At 50.5% G+C, this 23,606-nt stretch overlaps 1 protein-coding gene across 5 annotated transcripts; it reads right to left on the minus strand.

Moving 5' to 3' along the window:
- Positions 1-222: 222 nt before the first annotated feature.
- Positions 223-22,551, minus strand: MBD3 (methyl-CpG binding domain protein 3). 5 transcript variants are annotated; one of them, XM_029052776.2, is made up of 7 exons: positions 22,384-22,546; positions 16,109-16,267; positions 8,043-8,181; positions 6,303-6,393; positions 5,467-5,644; positions 2,472-2,678; positions 1,205-1,288 (listed from the first exon to the last, which is right to left on the minus strand). In XM_029052776.2, exons 1-6 carry the CDS (start codon positions 22,521-22,523, stop codon positions 2,477-2,479), a joined length of 909 nt encoding a protein of 302 aa, XP_028908609.1. In that variant the 5' UTR covers positions 22,524-22,546; the 3' UTR covers positions 1,205-1,288; positions 2,472-2,476. The 5 variants fall into 5 exon arrangements, with proteins under 5 accessions (XP_039766395.1, XP_028908609.1, XP_028908613.1 ...); XM_029052780.2 differs by lacking the exon at positions 22,384-22,546 and adding an exon at positions 22,177-22,198; XM_029052777.2 differs by lacking the exon at positions 22,384-22,546 and adding an exon at positions 21,102-21,385.
- Positions 22,552-23,606: the final 1,055 nt, after the last annotated feature.

The raw sequence follows: 23,606 nt of genomic DNA on the forward strand, positions 1-23,606 counted from the left end.
GGGGGCTTCTGTTGTTCACTTCTCTTTGGGCTAATTCTTCTACTAGTTGGCTAGAGAGACTGGGGAGAGAACTGTCAGTTCCTCCACCTGGTTCTGAATATTTAGAGCAACATTAAGGCACGTTCCACAAGCTAAAGGCCAAAGATCAGATCAGTGCGCACACAGAAGCAAAAAGTCCAAAATATCCCCGTCCCGCCCCCGAGCCCCCAAAAAAGGATTCAATTCAGCTTTCGTTCTCAATTTATTAAAGAAAAGTCAACTTCTAGGTTTCTTAAAAAAATGGGGTCAGAATATCACAGTTTTCACATACTGTGTAGGTGGGCACACCGCTGAAATACCCTCTTACCCCTCTCAGCAGGGGTTGGGATCCTGGCACCAGAATAAAGTTTCCCTTTCTTATTCAAATGGACCTCCTGTTTTGTCTGAGAAAATACGTCTTCCATTTTACTTAAGACACATTGACACAAAATTCTGCACATCACTCCCCACGACAACCCCGTGGCCGGAGCCCCCCAAACTCCTGAAGGGGTCACTATTCCATCTTCCCCTCCGGCAGCTTTTAACTCCCCCAAATGCAGTTATCGAGTGCAATGTGACACTGAGATTTGTGAGAGCAAGTCGGTATGACAGGTGAGATAGATTCCTACAAATCTTCCCTCTTCATCCCAGTCTTGGCCCTCTGAGCACTTTGCAAAGGATCTGGCATTAGAGGAAGCCAGCTGGACAGAAGGAAGAGAGCACCAATTCCATTTTTGTTTCTTCCCAAGATCGGATTGGACATGAAGTTCAGTGACTTGAATTCACACATGAAACCACACTCCAAAACACAAAATGGTCTCCTAGAGTTGGGTATTGACAAGCAGGCTACAGCAGAGATGCCAAGGAGACCCAGAACAAAGAGGGAAAGAAATGTTGAGTCTAGGTCAAGGAAGGTTTCAAGGTACTTGAAAGGAAGGCCTGGGAAAGTTTCACCATACTGTACCAATGACCCATTAGTAAAATGGGGATTTGTGTTTCTAATATAAAGCCTCTCAGTCCCTCCCCACCTTAAAGTAGGGCAGGAAAAAAAGGTGGGGGGGGACGAGGAGGGGGGTGGGGAAGGTGGGGGGGAGAGGGGGGCAGAAACTGTCTTTGTAAAGTCTAAGGCTCCCAACTTTTTCCTCTAGTGATCACTGAGCTCGTTCACAAGTATGGTTGGTGCAATTTAGTCCTCAGACCCTCTTGGCTTTGTAAATGGTTGTGCTGGCCCTGCTGATCTGTTTCACGGGGAATTTTTGGATGGAATCCCCTGGAAAACAAGAATAGAAAAAAACACATTCAGTAAATTTGATTTTGCTCAGAGCCGGTGGCCTCCGGCCCATCGTTCTCCTCTCCTGTCCCCGTTTCATTCCAGACCATCATCAATATCGCGTTAGTCCCCAAAGGAGAGCCAGCATTCAGAGCGCAGAGGCAAGCCTGCTGTTAACAGAGGGGGTTCCGGAGCGAAGAGACCGCTTTTTGTCCAGAAATCCTAGGGGCTCAAACGCCTCGAAATCTCTGGACAGCGGGGAAAACCCCACCACGAGCTTGCTGCCCGGGCTTTTCCTTTTCTTGTTCAGGTTCCATCCTGGCTTCCCTTATGGGTTGCATCCTCCAGAGGCTCACTAGCAGCCCGTTGGGCTGGTCGAGGACTATTTCTGAGGTTTGGCTCACCAACCAGCCAAAGGGAAAACGTGATCCGTTCTGGCAAGGTAACTCCGTCGCCGAGATCGTGCGTCCAGAAAGCTCGCACGCTGAGCCGAGCGCTTTTCAACCTCTCTCTCTGGAGCGAACCACCACTCCATGTGGTACGAGGCGGGAACAGCTAATCGATCCAGAATGGAGCACTAAAATGGCCCTGTGACCTCTCTTTTCAGAGACCCTGCAAACTCTAACAGAAAGCCTCCCTTTCACATTCGAGACCCAACTTATCGAAAGCAAACAAGGAGGCAGCCCTTATCCTCCCCAGTAAACACCACAGTGAGATTGCACCAAGAGGGCCAGGGGGCACTGGTTGAAAGGTACTGCCCTACCGCAGCGCTGGAACAGGAGGAGAGGCCTTGTCGGCCACCTTCTTTCTCTGGGTTTGAAAAGAAGTAAGAACCTTAAGATGGATGTAACTTACATCCACACCCTGGGGGAGTCTGGGTCTTGGAGGGGGAGAAGGGGCCACTGCCACTGGGCACCCAAAAGCACCAGGCTGTCAAGGGCATCAGTGAGCGATCCAAGGACGACCGGTGAGCTCGAGGCGGATGCCTACAAAAATGGGTGCGTGTGGAATTCAACAAGAACCTTCCTGTGAAAACCAAATCCCTGCTCTGGAGCGTACACTGGAACCTGGCTTGACCATCTCAATTGCATTTGCTTCTCTGATCCAGAGGCACACGCTTCCCGGGCCCACAAAAGGTGAGGAAAAACACACTTGGGGTACACAGAGAGAGTCGCTCTATTACCTGGACTATACATTCTCCATTTCTTGATCTTGGTCCTGCTCTTCCTCCTCCTCCTCTTCCTCGTCCTCCTCCTCCTCTTCTCCACCACCATCTTTCTCTGTTGGAGCGTCCCCATCCCTTGCTATCTCTTCCACATGAGCAAGCATGTCAGCCATCAGCGCTTCCTCCAGTCTCTTCCTCACTTGCTGCACCAGTTCTTCCTGTTTCCTGACCAATCAATGGGTAAGCAGACATTATTTGCCAGAGTTGAAAACTCGGGGCCAGATTGCAATCACTCCATTTAGCTCATGCACATTTGACTCTTTACGACACACTCAAAAATCAGGGCAGCCGTCACTCTGGCCAAGGTGATGAACGTCGCACTACACTCGAGAAAGCCCTGGGATTTTCATGGAGTTCGTGCTTCTCATCATCTGGCCTAACTGAAAATGTCACGGGCCCTGACATTCAGGGGGTGCCCCCAAGTCTCACCTTTATGGAGTACACCGATTACTGCCGAACGCAGGCCCGAAACTCATTATTTCCTCAAACGCCCTCGTCTTGGCATACGGAGGTGGTGGCTACCTGAAGCATCATGGCAGACTTTCCTTCAAAATAACATGGAAGGCCCTCCCTGCTCCCACACACCTTGTCTAAACACTTTTGTATTTTCCTGCTTGCCAACAGACATATTTTCATCTGTGAGGCATTAATTCAGCAGGCAGCCAAATCAGATAAGTAAGCCATAACTATTCCCAGACTTGAAAGCTTAACCTGAGATATCCAAACATCCCTGCAGTTGGTTTCAGAACAGGTTATGAGCTGTTTTCACCAGCCCAGTACGATTGTTACTAGTCACGCCTACTTATCAAGCAATGGTATTTATTGAGCACTTACTGTACGCAGAGCGCTGTACCTGAATTCAGGTAATCTGGCTCACTTGTCCTAAATCATCTTTTCCCCAATCCCCTTTCATTTTCTACAGATATAAAATAGAACCATGGCGGGAGGTGGGGGGAGAACCGCGCACCTGAAGAGGAAATGTCACAAACAAGGAGAACGAGGTGTCTTCCATCTCACTTTGAGGTTTGCCCCTATTTCTACTACCACAATGTTTTGGGGGGGAGCAAAGGACAGAGGGAGAGAGACGGGAACCCCCATCAGCAGCCCCTGCTCCCAGCCCCAAGAATTCAAAGCTCACCTCTTCCCGACCCCTCCGGCAACGTATATTGTCCCGGACCGGGATAAGAATACCCAAGGTGGGGAAAGAGGGAAGAAGGTAGAGTGAGAAGCACTGGCAAGGCGCTCCACTTCTCCAGGGGTCTGTTTGCCACCACAGAAGCTACAATAAGGTAGGAAACTCAAGTACACTCTGCCGGGGCGGGGCGGAAGAAGACACGCATTGACCGGGAACTCTTCTGTCCAGACCAGGCAACAGCACCTATAGCTCAAACCACCGAAGCAGGTGAACAAAGGAGAGTGGGCCTGTCTTTTGGGTCTCAGGAACAGCACCCAGAACGTGGCAGGGGCAGACCAAAATGGCTACAGAAACAGCACAGCAGCCGACATGAGAATTGATGGCCCATTTATGACCAGAAGCTGGCAGGCCCTCAAGCCGGAGGAGCTGATACCTAGTTGATTCTTTGATTGCCTTCTAACTTCCTCGTCTCTCTTGGCGAGGCGGAGCCACGAATGCTTGAGGCCGAGCCGGCATAGCCCTCCTGCCACGGGATCCAGATTTAACAAACAGGTGCCCTGATGGAGCACAGTCCAGGGTCACGTTCGGAGCCCAGCCTGAGGTGCTGTGAAAGAGCAAGCAAGCCAGAAGAGGGAATTCGGAATGCCTGGGGCCAGCTGGTGGTGCCACAACAGCTGGAAGACCTGGCCAGGGGACCCAGGAAGTCAGCGTGGACAGAAACAAGCCATGCTCCTCCTGATGAAGGCACACCTGATAGCAGTAGCTCTAGGCATACATGTCCTTCCCAAGCTCATTTTTTTCTACTACTGCCTCTGGAGGAGCTGAAAGGAAAATTGAATGGTAGGTGGGCCAAGGCATTTAAAGGTGCCTGGCTGTCTGGATAAGACTGGGTGTTGTGTGCCGGTAGGGCGGGGGCAAGCAAGGAATCTCAAACTGAGCACCTGCTGCGTGAGGCCGTCACCTTCAAGCACCGCCCGCCCCGGGAAGACCAATGCAGTGGCCGCGGGAGCCGTTGCTGTGGCTTCAGGTATGCCGTGGACGAGGGATCACGAGAAATGCAGAAATCGGCTCCTCCATCCACCGCTCCCTATTGACTCGGGTTTTTATTTTGGGTATTGTGCATCTGAGCCGGTCTCATATGCCGGTTTCACGTTCTACTGTTTCATTGATCCTGATGCCTCTGCTTCCAGTCCTCCCCCAGACCTTTATTGCGAGCCCTTCAAGGGCCCGGGTCCAATTCCCCCTTGAATACTCTTTCTCAACGCGTAGCACATTGCTCTTCTGTTCACAGTAAGCGCTTAATAAATATTACTACTTCTACTACTGCCAGGGTAGCAGCATGACTCCAGCTCCCCCTGCGGAACGGTGCAGACGAAGGGCACACCACAGATAGGTGGATGGGGCTAAAAGAGCAGAAGCAGCAGCGGCTTGGGCTGCCTTGTCCCCGTGCCACCTCCGAGCGGCCCCAGCCCAAAGCCAGACCAGCCTGCCGCGGGAGCCGATGGAGTTGACGGTGGCCACCTGGCACACGTGGCCCAGAACCCGTGGCCCAGAACCCGCAGCCCCTGACGTGCCACCCTGGCCCAGGGCTGGCTCCAGGCCTGGACCAAGCCTGCTCCTTGGCAATCCCCAAGCCGGCGAGGGGCAGCCCAGCCCAGCCCAGCCCCCAAGCCTCCGAAAGAAAATGCTCGGGCACGGCCGCATTCCCGACCGTTCGGGTCTTACTTCCACCTCGTTACTGGTAAAGCAAGCAAATTCTATGCACTGGTGGATTAAGGGTTCGACCGCCTAGAAAGGAAAACCAAAGTGTTCGGGTACCTGATGTCTTCGTCTGTCACCATAAAGGCTTTACAGAGAGGCTGTGACGTGTTGAGCCACACACCAGGGTTCTTTTCCACAGCTGCAGAAAGTTGTCCGGTGATGGGCATAGTGCTTGTGTGTAAAGCACTAGCAATGGCAGAAAGGAGGGTTTCATCTGTGCAACCCGGGCCAACCCCTACCAAGTCCCCAAAAAAATAGGGTGGGGGAGGGGGGGAGGAGGAAAAAACACACACACTGATTAGTCACTGATAGGATCTTCACCCACCAATTTTGGTGCCAATAGAATGACAAATGGCATACGGCTATTTTAAAAATCAACAGCTTCTACACTGCAGCCCAAATAACCTCCAATATGATTTTAAACCAAAATAAAACCGGCTCAGAAACCTGAAGTAACCAGAGTTACGCAAGGTCCTCTGAAACTGGTGTGATCAAGAAGTTAAGGAGTCTCTCTCAATCAGCAGGCCATATGTAAATGAAATCTTAGCCTATTTAAGGTTCCAACATTACTCACTCAAAGGGATTATGCTGATTTCACAGTTCAGGAGCAATTGAAATTCAAAGCAGACAGCCCTTGGCTTTAGGGGAGCCGTCTTTCCAGGAAAGAACCAGATGAAACTTGCTTCACCTTAGGTCAGTTCGGCTTCATCATCTGCAGTAATTGCTGTTCCATTTTGAAATATCGGTTTGAACTCAATAAAGGCCACAAACAAGCTCCTTCGATCAGGTGTGATCCATACCTGTTTCTGGCCAAGTATGAACTTCCCCCAACATCAAACTTTAAACAGGGCTAAATGCAATCAGAAAACCCAGTGTCTTGACCTACTAATTACCTTGCAAGCCCTTTGGAAGATCCATTGTTTTCACAAGCTCTTCTGCAATGTCGAAGGCATTCAGTCCACTTAGTTTCTTCTCCCAAAAGAGCTACCAGACAAAACAGCTAAATGAATTTAGTCACGTGAACGATCCAGGTGAGACTTAACCACACTCCCTACATGACCTAAATGCTATGGAGGAGATGGAAATTGGAAGGTCCCGGGGAAGGAGTGGCTAGAACATGACCATCAGTGGGCTGATCCAACCAAGTGGCTGCAACAATTATTTTTCCACCAGGAATATTTATTGCCCAAGAAAAATGTTCTGGGTTTTTTTTCCATGAGCAATTAAGAAAAGCTACCACACCCAACTGACAGCCCCCTAAAGAATAGGGAGGAGCTGGAAAGGAATTGAGCCTGTGCTGGTGGAAGTTTTGATGGATTTTTTTTTTTTTTTTTTTAAACTTCTAGACCTAACTCCCACCCAGTTCCCAGTCCGGTTTTATCACAGGCAGTTCTGGAAGCCCATCCCGCAATTTACCAAGTACCTGTTATCAGGGAAGAAGCATATGGCAAAGGGACTTTCAGGCACCTGGGGCACCTAGCTGATTGTCAGTGCTTTGAATGGGCACAGGGTTTTGCTGCTCTGCCTTCTGCCCCACAAGCCGCCACCCTTCCCCTCAAATTCTATTACTAATATTCATCCTTAAGAGAGGGAGGAACTCGGGGCTCTCGGACATTAACCTGGCACCGGTGATCTTAGCAGCAGCCCCCAAAGACAAAGGCATAATGTCATCTAAGGGTACCTGATCACTCCTGGAGTTGGCACCTGAGCCCGCTACTCTATAATTTCATATACTACCCTAGTCACATAACCCACCCACAGCACCACACCCCTGTTTTAGAGAATTTATTTTTCACCTCACAGAGATCACCTCACATGCTTCTGTCCAAAAGTTTTCCATTTCGTTTGACTAAATTCCAAATTAAGGCCCTTAAACTTCACCAGTGTGGATAGCCAAAGAACACACCTATTTACTTCCCCTCCAAAGCAGCTCCCCATTTAGATCAACCTGAGGGATTGGAAAAGCAAGCCAGGTATCAGATTACAAAGGGAAGAGCCAAGTTCAGCCTTTGGAGATGACCAAAAAAAACCCCAAAAACACACACACACACACAAGCAACCCAAAACACAATCCGCCTCCCCTCCTCCCCCAAAAAAACCCCCCAAAACCCCAGAGGGATGAAAACTCCAAAATCTGCCAATTCTTGGTTAATGCAATTCCCCAGATAGGGTGACAATTTAGTGTGAAAAATTAAAATGTGAACCCCAACAGATGCTAGCTCTGACAGCAACAGACACCTCATTTCGGTGGAACTCGGCAGATATGGTTCAAACTAGGATTTAGGATGAAGCCATAACCTAGCAAGCATGTGCAGTTAACATCTATCTATTCATTCTAAATTGCCTGGCACAGGCAAGACAGAGGGGGACTCCACACTCCATCTCCACCAAAACCCCTAGGATTTTAGGTTTCTAGCCAACCATCTTAAATTTACGGACTGACATTCAAAACTGAGACAAATTTGCAGCTGCAAACGGGAAACGGTAAGCCGGAAATTCAGTTCCCTACTTGTATGCACGTAGACCTTCCGCTACCCTAAATGGCTCTCTCAATACAAATATGCCTCTTTGGCCAAACAGCCAACCGCATCACATGGGAAGAGGAAATGGCACCGAGGGTCCACGACTCTCACCTGGCGAGGCTGATCCACGGCTTTTTGTGGATCACTCTTCACTTTATTGCTAGGATGATTAGTAATCTTGGTGACTGGCTGTTTAAAGATGGAAGCTGTCTGTCTGACAGGGAGTGCAGTATTTAAATCAGGTTTTCCTAAAAAAAAAAAAAAAAAAAAAAAGAGAAAATGGAAATGGGATTATACTCCACACCCCAGTATTGACCAGCAATGGAATCCCCCCGCCCCCGAGGTTAGCTGGGGTGGCCCCGGCTTTTTTGGAGCCAATGACCCAGAGTCATATTCTACAGGAAATCCAGCGGTCAGCATGTCCACCTGAATGAAAGCTAGCATTTCAGACTTTTTAAATTTCTTTTTTTGGGGGCGGGGGGGAGGGGAGTTCTTATTAAATGCTTACTATGGTCCAAGTACCAAGTTCTGGGGTAGATACAAGACAATCAGATTGGACCCAGTCCCTTTCCCACATGGGGCTCACATTCTAAGTGTGAGAACTGGTACTGAATCCCCATTTTACTGATGAGGAAACTGAGGCTCAGAGCAGTGAAGTGACTGGTCCAAGGTCACATGGCAGACAAGTGGCAGAGCCAGAATTAGAACCCCGGTCCTCTGACTCCCAGACCCAAGCTCTTCCTGCTAGCCCACACCGCTTCCCATTTTCAGACCCTGGCCCTGACCCCGGCCCCCCCACCCTGCTACCACCTCAGGGGGCTTTGATGAAGTCTCCAGAATTCAGGCAAGTTGGCAGCAAAATAAGGGATGCAGCACAGAGCAGTCAGAAATCCCTGCTGTCAACTGGCCAACCAGAAAGCACTCACGAGGACCGAGTTTCACTGCAAGAAACCTTCTCTGCATCAACTCAACCTAATTCTTGAACCTTGAATCCCACCGGGCTGAAATGTGACAGAGCAACAGCACCAAATTCTTCTAAAGTTAGCTGGCTCAATGAGTTGGCCGATACCTTATTAGAGCAGAGAGGAAAACATTGAACTTGCTGTGCAGTTATGGAAAGTCAAAAGTAACAGGTAACTCTCATTTGGCTCTGGGTAGAAAATCCTAGCATAGCCCCACTCATGGGAAACAAGGGGCACTTGATGGAGTTTTTGCTCACCCCAGGGCCAGGGAGGTCCAACGCTGGTTTAGGGGGGCACAGGAAGAGAAGAACCAAGAGGCACCCCCGACCCATCCCAAAGCCTAGACTTGTTTTCGGCGGCTTGGTCCAGGCTCACGCCAGGACCCCGAACGGCAAAGAACTCGGGAAACAATGGACCAAGTGGATGAAGTGGTACATGGCCAAACAATTGCTGAGGTGAAGAAGGACTAGGAAGCAAAGTAAAAGGAGCAGAATCTAGAACGAGAGATAGGAAATGCACTGTCCACATTTCAGAGTAATTACAGTCGTATAACTGGTCTTCTTCCAGCATTAATAGCCATTAATGATAGAGTTATAGACAATGCTATGGTAATAACACCCACCCAGCCAGTAGAGTCCCACGTGGCCTAGCGCTCATCCCCATTTCAGGCCTTCTCGGGGCCAGGGGGAAGAGGATCCAAGGCCCCCCGCAAGTCCAAACATCTGGGGAACCACTTTACATTCGCAACCGCCCTCATGGCCCAGATCCTGCTGGTAGTTAGACTGGGGCCAGACAGAGGTTGAAGCCTCTGACGGGATTCCAATGCCGAACTGTACGAATGCTTGTGGTATAGGAAACTAATACCTCTGGGCTGTCACTTTTAACTTCACAGAGCCTTCGAATATAAAGATCAGGGGAGGAAATTTTGTTTTTCCTTCCTTAGGTTTGGATCAAATTTTAAGTGAAGTGGAATTCAAATAAAATCCGTATTAGCCTAAGATTTGAATTCCAGCATGAAAACATTCAGATTAATTATTGTATTTGTTAAGCCCTTACTACACATCAAACAGCATTCGAAGCACTGGAGAAGACACAGGTTAATCAGGTCGGACACAGTCCTTGTCCCACATGGGACCTCTAGTCTAAGTAGGAGGGAGAACAGGCACTGAATCCCCATTTGACAGTTGAGGAAACTGAGGCACAAAGCAGTTAAGTAACTTGCCCGTGGTCACACAGCAGGTATGTGGCAGAGCTGGGATTAGAACCTAAATCCTCTGGCTCCCAGGCCCGTGCTCTTTCCAGTAGGCCACGCTGCTCCTTGATAGGTAGAAGGAAGAGCTTTTGAACAATAAGGATGGCAAAACTTTGTAGATTTCCTGGACAAAAAAATTCCAACTCAGAGAGACTCTCACCTACCTGAGAACACTTAGAGGGAGACCAGCCTAAGGGATGGTCCAACTCCCTTCCCCTCCAACTATTCCCTAACATCTAGTTTTGAAATCTGTACGACTTAAGTCAGAACGTTGGGCTATACTGCTTCCACGCTATCCCTAAGAATGAGAAGAATGACAACCCAATCCGGTCAGGGTTTTGAATGGATTCTTTTATCCACTTGGAGAGTTAAGGGTGACTCTTGTCGACCCAAAACTATCTGAAAATGAATCACTGCAACCCAAACATCAGTGAGAGCAATTGTCGAATGAACATTAAATCACTGATGATAAAAAACAGAGTAAAATTAAAACACATCCACCTCCAACATTTCTCAAAGGAATGAGAGTCTTGCCAACTGTCCAGGCCCAATTCCAACTTTGGTAATCGCTTTCTGTTGACCCAACTAATTCCCTCAAGTTTCCATCAGTTTCTGTATGCCTCACTTGACCAGTACTACACTTCCAGCCTAAGAGAGGACTATACATGAGTGGTGAATGCAAACTGTAGACAGAGAAGAGGAAGTAAAATGCTTGAGGCTGCTGCATAAGCCCAGTAAATATAAACTTCATTGTAGAAACGAAGAGTGTAACGAGCAATAATCTCATTAAAAACCCCCGTCAACCCACAAAAGGTTGCCGTTCCCTCACTGCTCAGCAGAGGAGCAGGGTGGCCTAGCAGAAAGAGCTCAGGCCTCGGAGTCAGAGGACCGGGGTTCTAATTCCAGTTCCACAATTGTCTGATGTGTGTGTGTCCTTGGGCCAGTCACTTCGCTTTCCTACGCGTCTCAGTTTCCTCCTCTGTAAAATGGGAATTAAATTCTACTCCTTCCTACTTAGACTGCGAGCACCATGTGGGGACAGGGACCATGTCATTTATGCATTCAATCACATTTATTGAGCACTTACTATGTGCAGAGCACTGTACTAAGCACCTGAGAGAGTACAATACAACAATAAACAGACACATTTCCTGCCCACAATGAGCTACCGACTTGATCTTGCATCTACCTCAATGTTTAGTACAGTATTTGCCACAGAGTAAGAGCTTAACAAATCAGCGTGGCCTAATGGATAGAGCACGGGCCTGGGACTCAGGACCTGGCTTCTAACCCCCGCTCCGCCATTTGTCTTATGTAAGCTTGGGCAAGTCACTTCACTTCTCTAGGCCTCAGTTACCTCGTCAGTAAAATGGGGATTAAGACTGTGATCCAACCCAATTACCTCTATCTAGCCTAGGGCTTAGTACAGCGCCTGGCACATAGTAAAAGCTTAACAAATGCCACCTCATCATCATCACAGAAAGTGCTTGACAAATATGCCCCCTCCAAAATGTCATCTTTAGCAACTTGTATGGATTCTTTCAGGCTACAAGGATACTATTTAAGAACTTGCAGCAGCAATTTAGCAAAAAAAGACACTGGTAATCTTAAAAGATTTAAAGGAGCTTCATTTTCAACCCTGCACCATCCAGTGGCTCCGCTGCCAACCCCCTCCCCCAGATAGAGATCACTGGGAAGGCTTTGGCCAGGGAGACCGCTGGGCTCTGGACAGACCTGCCAGAGCGGCGAGGAGCCCGAAAACAACTCCAATGCAGTGTTCTGGACCTCCTACAGCGCTCAGTCCTCGGGTCTTTATGCGGTTGGTCTTCCCTCGGGCGCCCATCGCCAGCTTCCCAACCCCTGCTTTGAGACCGCTGAGGGCCATGGATCCTTCAGTATTCTCTTTTCCTGCTCTCAGTACTGGACTTGGCACTGAGTAGGCAGCTCAGCAGCTACTAGGAAACCAAAACAAATCTAGGTAGCTTAGGCCCTGGGAACATTCTGGTTCAGCACATGCTACTCTGCTTTCCCTTTTTCCCTGCCCACAAAGAACTTACTTGTCTCCTGCTTCTTTGTAGCTGCCCAAGTGCTTGACAGTGGAGTGTAGCCAGTGGGTGCTCAAATACCATTATGACAAGCACTACCAATTTGCTTTTTAGCAAAGGACGGATTTAATAGACTAAAAGTATATTTACAGGAAAACTTGCTGGATCAGCAGTTTAAACAATGGGATCCCGGGAAGGCCTGCATCTTTTACAATAGCTTTGGTCCTCCATTTCTAAAATGGGACAAGTCTCCTCCTCTGCAGTCTCGCATTTCCTCCTGCCTCCAGGACATCTCTACTCGGACACCCCACTGACCCCTCAGACTTCACATGTCCAAAACAGAACTCTTCACCATTCCACCCCAAACCCTGTCCCCATCCAGACGTTTCCATCACTGTCGACACCACCACCATCCTCCCTGTCTCTCAAGCCCGTAACCTTGTCGTTGTCCTTGACTCATCTCACTCATTCAACCCGCATATTCGGTCCATCACCAAGTCCTGTTGGTTCTACTTTCACAACATCTCTAAACATCACCCTTCCCTCTCCATCCAAACTGCTACGGCCCTGATTCACTCATTCGTTCAATCGTAGTTAATGAGCACTTACTGGGTGCAGAGCACCGTACTAAGCACTTGGAAGGTACAATTCGGCGACATACTGCTCCAAGCACTCACCCTATCCCACCTGGATTACCGCATCAACCTCCCTGCTGATCTCTGTGCCTCCTGTCCCTCCCACCTCCAGTCCTTACTTCACTCCGCTGTCTAGATCATTTTTCTGCAAAATCCTTCAGTCCACGTCTCCCCACTCCTCAAGAGCCTCCAGTGGTTGCCCATCCACCGCCACATCCAACAGACACTCCTTATCATTGGCTTTAAAGCACTCAATCAGAATGCCCCCATCTATATCGCCTCCCTGACTTCCCACTACAACCCACCTGCACTCTTCCAATGCCAAAGTACTCACCGTACCTCCACCTCATGTGTCTCACCATCGGCCCTTTGCCCACATCCTGCCCCTAGCCTGGAACTCCGTATCCGCCAGACCACCGCTCTCTCCACCGTCAAAGCCTTATTAAAATCACATCTCCTCCAAGAAACCCTCCCTTACTAAGCCCTCACCTCCTCTTTTCGCCCTCCCTCCTGCATTACTTACACACCCGGATCCGTACCCCTTAAGCACCTGATATTTGGCCCACCCCAGCCCCGAAGCACTGAAGTACATATCCTTATACTCTGTGTCCCCTCCCTGTAATTTAATGTCTGTCTCCCCCTTTAGACTGTAAGCTCTTTGTGGGTAGGGACAGTATCTACCAACTCTACTGCACTACCCCAAGTGCCTAGCACAGTGCTCTACACACAGGAAACCCTCAATAGATACCACTGTTCGCTTGACTGATTGATTCTCCCCCACCTACCTCACGGGGATCAGAGAGAGACGAGTAAATGATATAAAGCACTTCTGAACTCTGATGAACGAGAATGCTTCAAAAAGACCAAAGTATCATTATTCCATTTATTTAGTCTGAAGCACCCTGAGTTCAGTGCCATGTGAAAAACACGCAACATCCCTCTACACCCATAGATGTGCCTTAAGGCAACACCCTGACATGTTGTACTTTAAAATGAAAATGCCATCCACTCTACTAAAGCCCATACCCAACAAGTTTTATAGTCCTAGACAGACATACAAAGAATCAAAACCCACCCTGCTGCTGGCATGTGCCTAGCCACATCGAAGAAGGGAAAGATGGATTGGAAACTGGGGCCAGAGGGTCTCTCTGGGGAAGGAGTAAAAGATAACAGGTTCGAAGCGTGCAGAGTGAGATTCTGCCAGGGCAACTCCGCTAATCCCAAACAGCCAACGAAGCCAAAAGTAGTCCTGGATTGTTGGGAAGGGACGGTCTCTATTTGTTGCTGAATTGTACTTTCTACACGCTTAGTACAGCGCTCTGCACACAGTAAGCACTCAATAGATACGACTGACTGAATGAATGAACGAATGAAGTACCATGCTGGGCAAAGAGACAAACGCCCTTTCGTTTGAGGCTGAAAAGAACAGAGCAGGAAAAAAAAAAGTCCTTGCCTTTCCAAAGCCGACAACGGCCCCGTTACCATGCGTCTGCTTGAACCTCCTCCACCCGAGTGACGTAAGGGTGGACCGTTACCCCCATTTAGCACAGGAGGAAATACAGTCGGTCAATCGCATTTATCGAGTGCTTACTGGATGGTCAAACTTTCAACGGAAAAGAGAGATGACTGTTACAGAGATCAAAAAAGTCAATCACAAAGGGCCGCAGAAATGGCAAATGAATACAGCGATCCAAGTGACCTAGAAGAGAGACGCGTGAGGAGTGAGAAACTAGAGTGGAGGTGGTAACACATCTCAAACCTCTTCACCAACAGGGAAAGATCCATCTCATAAATACTACAGAGAGATTTCACAAAATCTGGGCTACGGAGGGAAGGGGACAGATGAGTCGAGACAGTCAGCCCAGTTAGGCGACCAGGTGACCGAGGGCCGCCCTACTGTCCGTACCCTTCTCCTCTACTGTTTCCCCCGACCTGTCATTTCTTTTCACGTCCGTCTCCCCCCATACACTGTAAGCTTCTGGTGGGCGGAGATTGTGTCCAATAACTCTAATGTATTATACTTCCCGAACTGCACACGGTTAGGGGTCAGTAAGTATCACTGACTGATGGGGTTGAGGGGGACAGATGGGGAAATGAGGCCAAACGGAGAGGCTCTGTAGAAGTGCGGTCTGCCTGCCGGCCACGGTACTAAACTAACCCCCCGTAAGCTGCGAAGTCACGGGGTTTTGACACTTGGCCTCAGTAGGAGACTACTATCCTAAGTCAGAAATGTCTCCTTTATGACAATTACTTACAACAGAGCGGTGAGGCAATCAACAGGGGAATCCTTTGGCCTGCAGTTCAACCACCATCGAGTCACACTGGCTGACTGAACTGTCTCTGGTATCCTATCCGGGTATCTAGTCATCCAAAGAAGGAAACATAGAAAATGGGCTATTGTCTGAACAGTTGAAGAAAGAAAGTGGAAAGAAGAAAGAAAGAAGCTGAAGAACCAAACACTGGGAGAGGGAACTGACATGTGGGGATTAGACGTTGGCCCCTGTCCCTCAGAGGGCTCACGACCTAAGAGTCGATCAGTGCTATTTGTTGAGTGCTCCCCATGTGCAGAGCACTGTACTGAGCGCTTGGGAATGTATGGATTACACAGTTGGGAGACACAATCCCTGCCAAGGAGCTTAGGGTCTACAGTCCCCATCTTGTTCTCTAAGCTCCTCGAAGGCAGGGATCGTGGCCACCAATTCTATCGAGAAGCATCGTGGCTCAGTGGAAGGAGCACGGGCTTTGGAGTCAGGGCTCATGAGTTCGAATCCCAGCTCTGCCACTTGTCAGCTGTGTGACTGTGGGCAAGTCACTTAACTTCTCTGTGCCTCAGTTCTCTCATCTGTAAAATGGGGATTAAGACTGTGAGCCCCACGTGGGACAACCTGATTCCCCTGTGTCTACCCCAGCGCTTAGAACAGTGCTCGGCACATAGTAAGCGCTTAACAAATACCAACATTATTATTATTATTATATTATCCTCTCCCAACCACTTATTCGTTCATTCAGTCGTATTTATTGAGCACTTACGGGACTGATTGATTTCCACTCCATTACATTTAGCAAGCAACACACCACTCGTGCACTACTGGTCCCAACCATTTTTGGCCCCAGATGTCACTGTTTCCCCCTTAGGAAACCTTTGGAAGGGAAAAACAAACCAGAGTCAGGAAAATATCCCGGAAACCCTGGACCTGGAAATGCAACTGCCAACCCAAGCTAGGCTCCTGAGCCACAATCTGCCCGACAGATGAAGGCGAACCTGTGCCATTTTGTCCTTACTTTGGCTTGGCTCGAACAGTCGTAGCGCATCCTCTGCCTGTTCTTGTTCATTTTACTCATCAGCATTTTCCCTGTGCGAAAATCAAAAGTGCTCAGATCCATGGAGCTCCCTAGGTAGCGGGCTAGCTGAGGCTTGCTTCGGAACTTCTTCCCACTCGGGCTAGAATACAAAGAGAGAAAGGTCAATTGATGGGGGGCTGGGATGGTGGGCGGGCGGGGGGTAGAGAAGGGGGAGCCTCCCGTTTGATCATTAGAGCATTCTGTTTTTCCATCTTGGGCTCTCGCAGTGCTTAAACAAGAGTAATTCTACCAACACTTCCAGGAAGAAGATATTCTGATTCGATAAATCATCTGCTCTGTACCGAAGAGGATATTACTTACAAAGTAAGGACTCCAGGCCTCTGCTTGTCAGACATACCTGAATTATCTCCAGAGGAGGGTAGAGGGCAAAGAGGAGAGAACCAAAGAGCAGTATCTTCCTGGCCCCTTCTTACCAACTACACCACACCAAGCCAACAGTGGGTTCCAGGAAGACACCTCATTTCCCCGTTGCAGCTTCTGAGAATCCCACACAAGGGGGCATTGAACCATTTTCTCTTTACACAGGAAAGCACCCCAATTTAAATGTTTGCTTGGAGAGGGTGCAAGAGCTAGGCAGGTTTGTTCATCGTCTGACAAATGGATTAATTTCTACTCCCTAAAAGAAAAGCCATTCACCTGATTTAGTTTTTTTAAAAAGGCACAAGTTGCCAGTATTGGGTGAAACTGTTTAATCCTTGGACATTCCAATGCTACATATTGTTTAGGGAGCAAAATAATTGTGAATAACATGGCAAGATTCCACAAATTCCATCAACAGAGATCCCAATTTGTCTCTAGTAACTGAAGCGGTTCTAACTCTTTTTGACTAGAGGCACCCTAAATTCATGCTTTGTCCTCACAGCTCTCCTCAAACAAGAGCCTTGGAGGGAGTCATGGATTTAGCTGCGGCCAGACACGGGTAATTTTTTTTTTTTTTAAGTGGCATTTGGTAAGCACTTACTGTGTGCCAAGCACTGGGGTAGATGAAAGCTAATCCAGGTGGACACAGTCCATGTCCCACAGGGAGCTCACGGTCTTACTCCCACTTTACAGATGAGGTTACTGAGGCACAGAAAAGTGAAGTGATTTGCCCAAGGTCACCCAGCAGGCAAATGGCGAAGCCGGACTTAGAACTTGGGTCATGACTCCCAGGCCCGCGTTCTTTCCACTAGGCCACACTGCTTCTCAACCTGGAGGACGAGTGGAAGAAAGATGGCGAGGGGAGAAATCGGGCCTTCCCCCAGTCGCTCTACTACCTCTTCTCATTCATTCAATCGTATTTATTGAGCGCTTACTATGTGTATAGCACTGTACTGAACGCTTGGAATGTACGATTCGGCACCAGAGACAGACAGTCCCTGCCCAACAACGGGCTCACAGTCTACCCTGAATGCCCGCTGGTCAAAACTCCAGGGCCTGCAATTCTGATACACAACTGACCGTCACTCTGGGGTAATATTTGATTCTTCAACATGACAGACTTTGAACAATCCAGACTATTTCAAATAAACGAGGCCACAAAATTGTAAAGTGCTGATGGGCTCCATATAGTCTTTCAAAGACCATTTTTCAAAGATCCATACCAAAAGTAGTCATTTTCAAAGGACTACAAAGTCAACAAATAAGAACCAATGAAAACCAGATTAGACATTTTTTTAATCCATTTTACACGCATGAGTTTAAGGACATTTTCAAATGTCTTTTAGCAAAGCACATTATTCACTATCAGTAAGACTTCTTACTCCATCAGTTTATGAGAATGAAAATTCAACTCCCCAAATCATTGGCTGCAGTTGAACGGGGGCAAATTCTTGAAAAATACTGAAATTCGATATAAAGGATCAATATACAGGTACATTATTTCAGAAGAGCCAATCGATCCTAACAGAATAAAGATCTTTAGCCTATCATCATTATTGTCATTAAATTGACATCTCCAAGAGGTCTTCTTTGATTAAGCCCTCTCTCCCCCACTCCCTCTGCTTTCTGCACTTGGATCTGTACCTTGGCATTTTATCCACCACAACCTCAGCCCCAAAGCACTTACGTACCGATCCCTAATTTATTTATATTAATGTCCGTTCCCCCTTCCAGAACCGTAAGCTCCTCGCGGGCAGGGAACTTGTCTACCCACTCTGTTGTCATGTACTCTCCCAAGCTCTTAGTACAGTGCTGTGCACACAGTAAGAACTCTGCAAATGCCATTGATTGACTGATTTGAAAAGAAGTCTTTTCCTGACCTTAAAATAGTTCCCAGTCACTTCTTAATTCTCTTCAGGAATTAATTATTTAATTAACCCCCTGTGTATTTGGGAACCACTGAGTTAGATGGAGACATTTTACACTTAATGTCAGAGATTTCCCTCTTCCCACGTCTCCCCAAGACATCACAAGAGACCACATACACCTCATATTTTCTCCTGGTAGAAGGCAGTTTCATAAACCTAACTGGATACCACCACCTCCTGGCCTCGAACCTCTCAGGTCTGACAGCGGTTATATAACCAGTCTCCCATCCTGATAGGCACAAGTTAAAATGGACAACTCTAGCTGAACTCACACACATGATTCATTCACCACTTCAGGAGATTGAAAGGGCAGCATCTGGACAGGTCAATGACAACTCTGATCAAAGGAGGAAAGCTACTTTGCATCTGAAGATGTCTGCGTGCGATGCCAAGTGAAGCTTAAGGGTGCCTAACTCTCATTTTACCTGAGAATCAGCGAAAACCACTCTTTTGAAAAGCCCTCTGGCACCAACTTCGGAGCAGTAATGCAGAGGACAGGTAGAGAACAAGGGGAACGTAAAATTCACTTCGGTGCTTCGGACCTTCCGCCGAAACCGTTCCTTGCTATCGAGGAAACAAAACTTGGACGGCCTTTTATCTATAGCAGTGCCTTTCCGGCCTCCAAACCGGCAGAGGCTGCTGGCAAGTAGAACCATCCTGCCCTGAGCACAGTGTGAGGGTCCCCAGAGATTCCGAGGTACATGGACGGATAGTCAAGGTCAGAGAACTACACTGCCCAGGGAGCGGGAAAGGAATGGGGGCTGGAGGAAGGAGTCTAAGGCATTAAGAACTAATCTACAAAGACTGGGATGGTCTCTCCGAGTAGCCTGACCCCCTGGTAGAGGACCACACCCCTAGCCTTCAGGATTTCCTGAATGCCTACTCTGTGCCTCAGTTTCTTTAACTGTAAGAGGGCTGCAAGTGGCTACCTCCTAACTAATGCTACCGGTCCTTTGGCGAGTCAGCTCCCCGTGGGCAAAGAACATGCCTTGAGCTTGCATCATATCTCCCAAGTGCTCAGTGCGGAATGCCCGGGATCCAACAGGCACTCGGAAAAGACCAATAAATATTACCACCAGCTCTACCCCTCTCACCTATGATTCAGAAATTCTGCTCTGTAGGTTTTCAATTACGAGTGAGGAAAATCAATCTGTACCGGGATAACACGGCCTAAGGGTTGAATTCCTTCTAAACTGTGGAGATTTCAACCTGGAAATTATAAGCTCAACCTACTGCTACACAGGATGACCAGCTCACACGATTTGTCCGACATAAGATCAAGAGAAGTAACGTCCTTCCTCAACAATATATGAAAATACAAGCTCAGTGCTCGATTTGACCTCAGGTCTTTGCAATCTGGTTATTCCTAGTCAAGGAATGAAAAGTGATTAATGAGTTATCCATGCTTTGGTTGTCCCTCAAAAGGCCTTTTCATTCTTTGCCTCTGGTGGCTCAGCTTGAAGTGTGTGTGTGTGTGTGTGGTGAGGTGCCTCTTTGGAAACAGAGTCTCAGTTACCAGTGAGAACATTTTTTTGGAAAGACAAACAGATGTGTTAAAGACCAGAGAGCCAGCCAACTGCCAGGTGCTTGGTCTCAATGGGCAGCCAGTTCTTTGTTCCATTCTTTTTAGGTTATAAGAGAAGGAGCGACCTCCCCTTCCCATTCCTTCCCAATGAAAGTACAGACCCACCAGATTTCCTTTGAACTTGAAAAACAAAAAGGGAAAAGGGGGGGAGGGGGGGAGTGGATGGAAAGAGAAGTACACCAGACAGCCCGGCCTTGTCTTCATTCTATGGAACCACTAGAAACAGTAACCTGGAGAAAAAAAATGTGACCGGAACTACCTCCCCCATTTAAAATCTTCCCAATGATTTAAGCTTCATGAGTTTATTCTAGAATGGTCTCCCGATTTCACATGAAAACCCGTGCATTTGATTTAGAGCCTTCCCTCTGCTCCTGAAATCCTCCGTTGATTTCGCATCCCCTACTATCTGCCTCCGTCTGGGAGCACCCAGGCACGCAGTCAAGTTTCCTGCACTACATACCCTACGCTAAACAAAGGGCCCTATCCTCACCGCAGCTCTCTAGAAAAGAATTAAAGTTGGGGCCCGGTCGCTGCGTTTTCCCACATAGAACCCCGGGCGGTCCGGCGGGCCCCACGCCCCAGCTTCTTTTTTGATTCTGCCGTATACACGGCATCTCTCTCTCGCACGCTCATAGAGCACGCACCCCTCAAACACTACCGGAGCTCCCTCCTGCAACTCCAGAGGCTTTCTTCGACATGGATTTTACTAAGGGGCTTCCCCACCCCCTCTCCCCACGCAGCTCCAGCAGTCCCTGCAAGTCCCTGGCAGCGGTGAGGGGCTTCCTCGGCAGGCAGCTCCGGCTGCGCAGGCTGGCTCTCAAAACGCGCCGCTTGCATTAAAGGGCGGCTGTCGGAACCGGCCGGGGAGGGGGCCCGGACTGCGGGCGGAGGGGGCGGCGGGCCTGCAGCGGCGCAATGCAAGTTTCTTGCGCGGCATGCGGGGCGACAAGGCTGGGGAGGGGGGCGGGGAGCCCGTGTGCACGATGCCCCGGGGTCCCCCCGCCTCCACCCCCCCCACCCCGGTACAATGGCACATTCACCTATAGTAATAGACATCACTCTTGCCGGCTGACAGACCCGACTTTCTGGTCACTTCTTCCCTTTTCCAGCCCTGGGGGAGAGCTGAGCACTCCCACCTCTTCCGCTCCATCTCCGCGCGGGCAGGAAGGGGACTCCTCCACCGTCACCGCCGCCGTCCTTGCCCGGGGCCCCCTGGTTCCGCGGTCGGCAGCCGAGGAGCGGCCCCAGTCGTCGTCGTCGTCCCCGCAGTCGTCGTCGTCGCCTCCGCCAGCTGCGGCCGAATCTACTTTCCCCGGCTGTTCCGCCGTCCCGGTGCCCGCCCTCCGGCCCCATCCGGGCGCGCTCCAGCTTTTCCTCCCTCTCGCCCTCCCTCCCTCCGTTCCTCTTCCGCCCCCTCCCGCAGTCTCGCGCCCGCCGCCCTGGCTCCCGGCCTGCGCTGCGGTCGTTACTCCGCCCCTCGTCTCGCGCCCGAGGGGATGGCGGGGGGCGGGGCCCGGGAGAGGCAGGGGCACGAGCGCGCTTCCCTACTATGAGCCCTTCGGCGCGCTTTCCATCGTTCCTCTTCCCATCCCTCCGAGGACCCCCCCGCCCCCCGCCATCTCTTCCCTCGCGGTGGATTCCCCCGCTCGGCGCGCGACGGCGGCCTTCGATCCTCCCCCTCCCCTCGGAGCGCGGGGTCGCCGGGAAGGAGACGAAAGGGGAGGGGGGGAAGGGGGGAGCTGAGGCCCACGAAGATCCCTCCGCCGCCAAGACTTATGACTGGCGGTCGGCGCAGGAACACCGCAACACAGCCAGCCCCCTTCCGAGTCCCGTTGTGCACGACACACTTTTTCCAACCCGAAAGAAAGAGGAGGCGCGAGGCACCCGAGACCCTGGCCAGCGTGACGGCAGGGGACAGCTGGAAATGATGGCGGGGGGGAGGGGGCAGCCCGGAGGACGATGCCCCTCCTTCCACTCCGCCGCCCCCCCCCCCCCCGCTCTCTCCTCCTGCTCGGTAGAAAAGTTAGGCGCACGCCCCCACATTAACTCGCCCCCCCCCCCGGCCACCTCACACGCAGGCAGGTCCGCGCGGGAGGGAGAGGTAGGTTCCCCTACCCCAGCTCGCTGCGGGGGAAGCGCCTCCCTCACGCTTCCCCTCCGGCTCAACCGGCGGTCCGACCGTCCGTTCCTCACTCCCCCGCCACCCACGCCAGTCGGCCTCCTCCCCCTGGGGTCCCAGCTCACTGGAGGGCCGGCAGAGGGGAACACCCCCCGCCCCGCCCCACCTGCCCGCTGCCCTCATCCTCCCCGTCCCCTTCTTACCCTTGAGCGGTGCAGTGTTTCCTTCCTCCCGGGAGGAGACCCCGGAGGCTCCAGCCCTTGGACATGGTCTCCCGCTTCCCGCTCCCACCTGGGCCCTTTCGCCGGCGCGGGCCCCCACCACCACGAGGCACCTCAGGCATCTGGGCTCCTCTCCGCTCCTCTCCTCTTCCTCCTCCTCCTCCTCTTCTTTCCCCTCCCCCTCCTCTCCTGCCCGCCTGGGGCCCCTTGGGACGCCCCCTGCTGGCCCGGGGGTCTTACCCCTCCCTTGCAAGGAACCTCTCTCACTCCCACCGTGAAGCGCGCCCCCCAGCGCTGCATCGCTGGCACAACAACCGCGACCCCCCACCCCCCTCCCGCCCCCCATCTCCTTTAAACTAACCTCAGCCCAGAGGTCAGCTCACCGCGACTGCCATCCCTCCCAGAAGTAAGCTGGGGACAGGCGGCCCCAGTTCCATGGACCTCTGGAGAATTCTCTTTATTTATATTGATGCCCCTTTACTTCTTTCGATGCCCGCCTCCCCCTTCTAGACTGCGAGCCCGCCGTGGGCAGGTAGGGTCTCCATTGGTTGCCCAGTTGTACTCTCCAAGCGCTCAGTCCACAGTAAGTGCTCGATAAATACGACTGACAGAACGAATGAAGGCAGCCTCGGTGGAGGGGTCCGGGACAGCGATGATACGCGGCCAAGAGGGGCCAGGCGAGTTGACCGCGGCTTAAGATCCTGGCCAGAGTTGGGGGGGGGGGGGCGCTCATGGCTTCCAGGGGCCTCCGGGACCCAGCAGAAGCCGGAGGTGGCACCAGTCTCGACGCACCGTAAAAGGAACGTTTCTTCTTAAGGAGAGGGCAGCTGGAAGTTTCAATTCCCAAAATTTTCGGGACTGACTGCCTTCCAAGAAAGCTCAGGATGGTCAACCCTGGGAATCAAAAGCATCTAAACGGGCAGCGGGGTTCAGTGAGTTCATCTCCTGGAAGAGCAGAGTAATGGCTCTTTGAAAGGTTTTCAGACTCAAGATGTCCCCCTTCCCCCTTTTCACAGGCCATTTTTCTTGAACTCTCTCCCACGGTAAGGTGACCCGGCAGATAGCAGGCCCGGGAGAGGAGGGACCCTTTAACTCTGGTCCCACGGCAAGTCAGTGGCAGGGTCCTCGGCCCGTCACCCAGGCCACCGAACCCCAAGGCTTCTCAGGCGAAGAGAACTGGCTTGGTGTGCACACTCGAGATGTTC

The sequence above is a fragment of the Ornithorhynchus anatinus genome, chromosome X2 (genome assembly GCF_004115215.2).
Source record: "Ornithorhynchus anatinus isolate Pmale09 chromosome X2, mOrnAna1.pri.v4, whole genome shotgun sequence".
In the NCBI taxonomy this organism is placed as follows: domain Eukaryota; kingdom Metazoa; phylum Chordata; class Mammalia; order Monotremata; family Ornithorhynchidae; genus Ornithorhynchus; species Ornithorhynchus anatinus.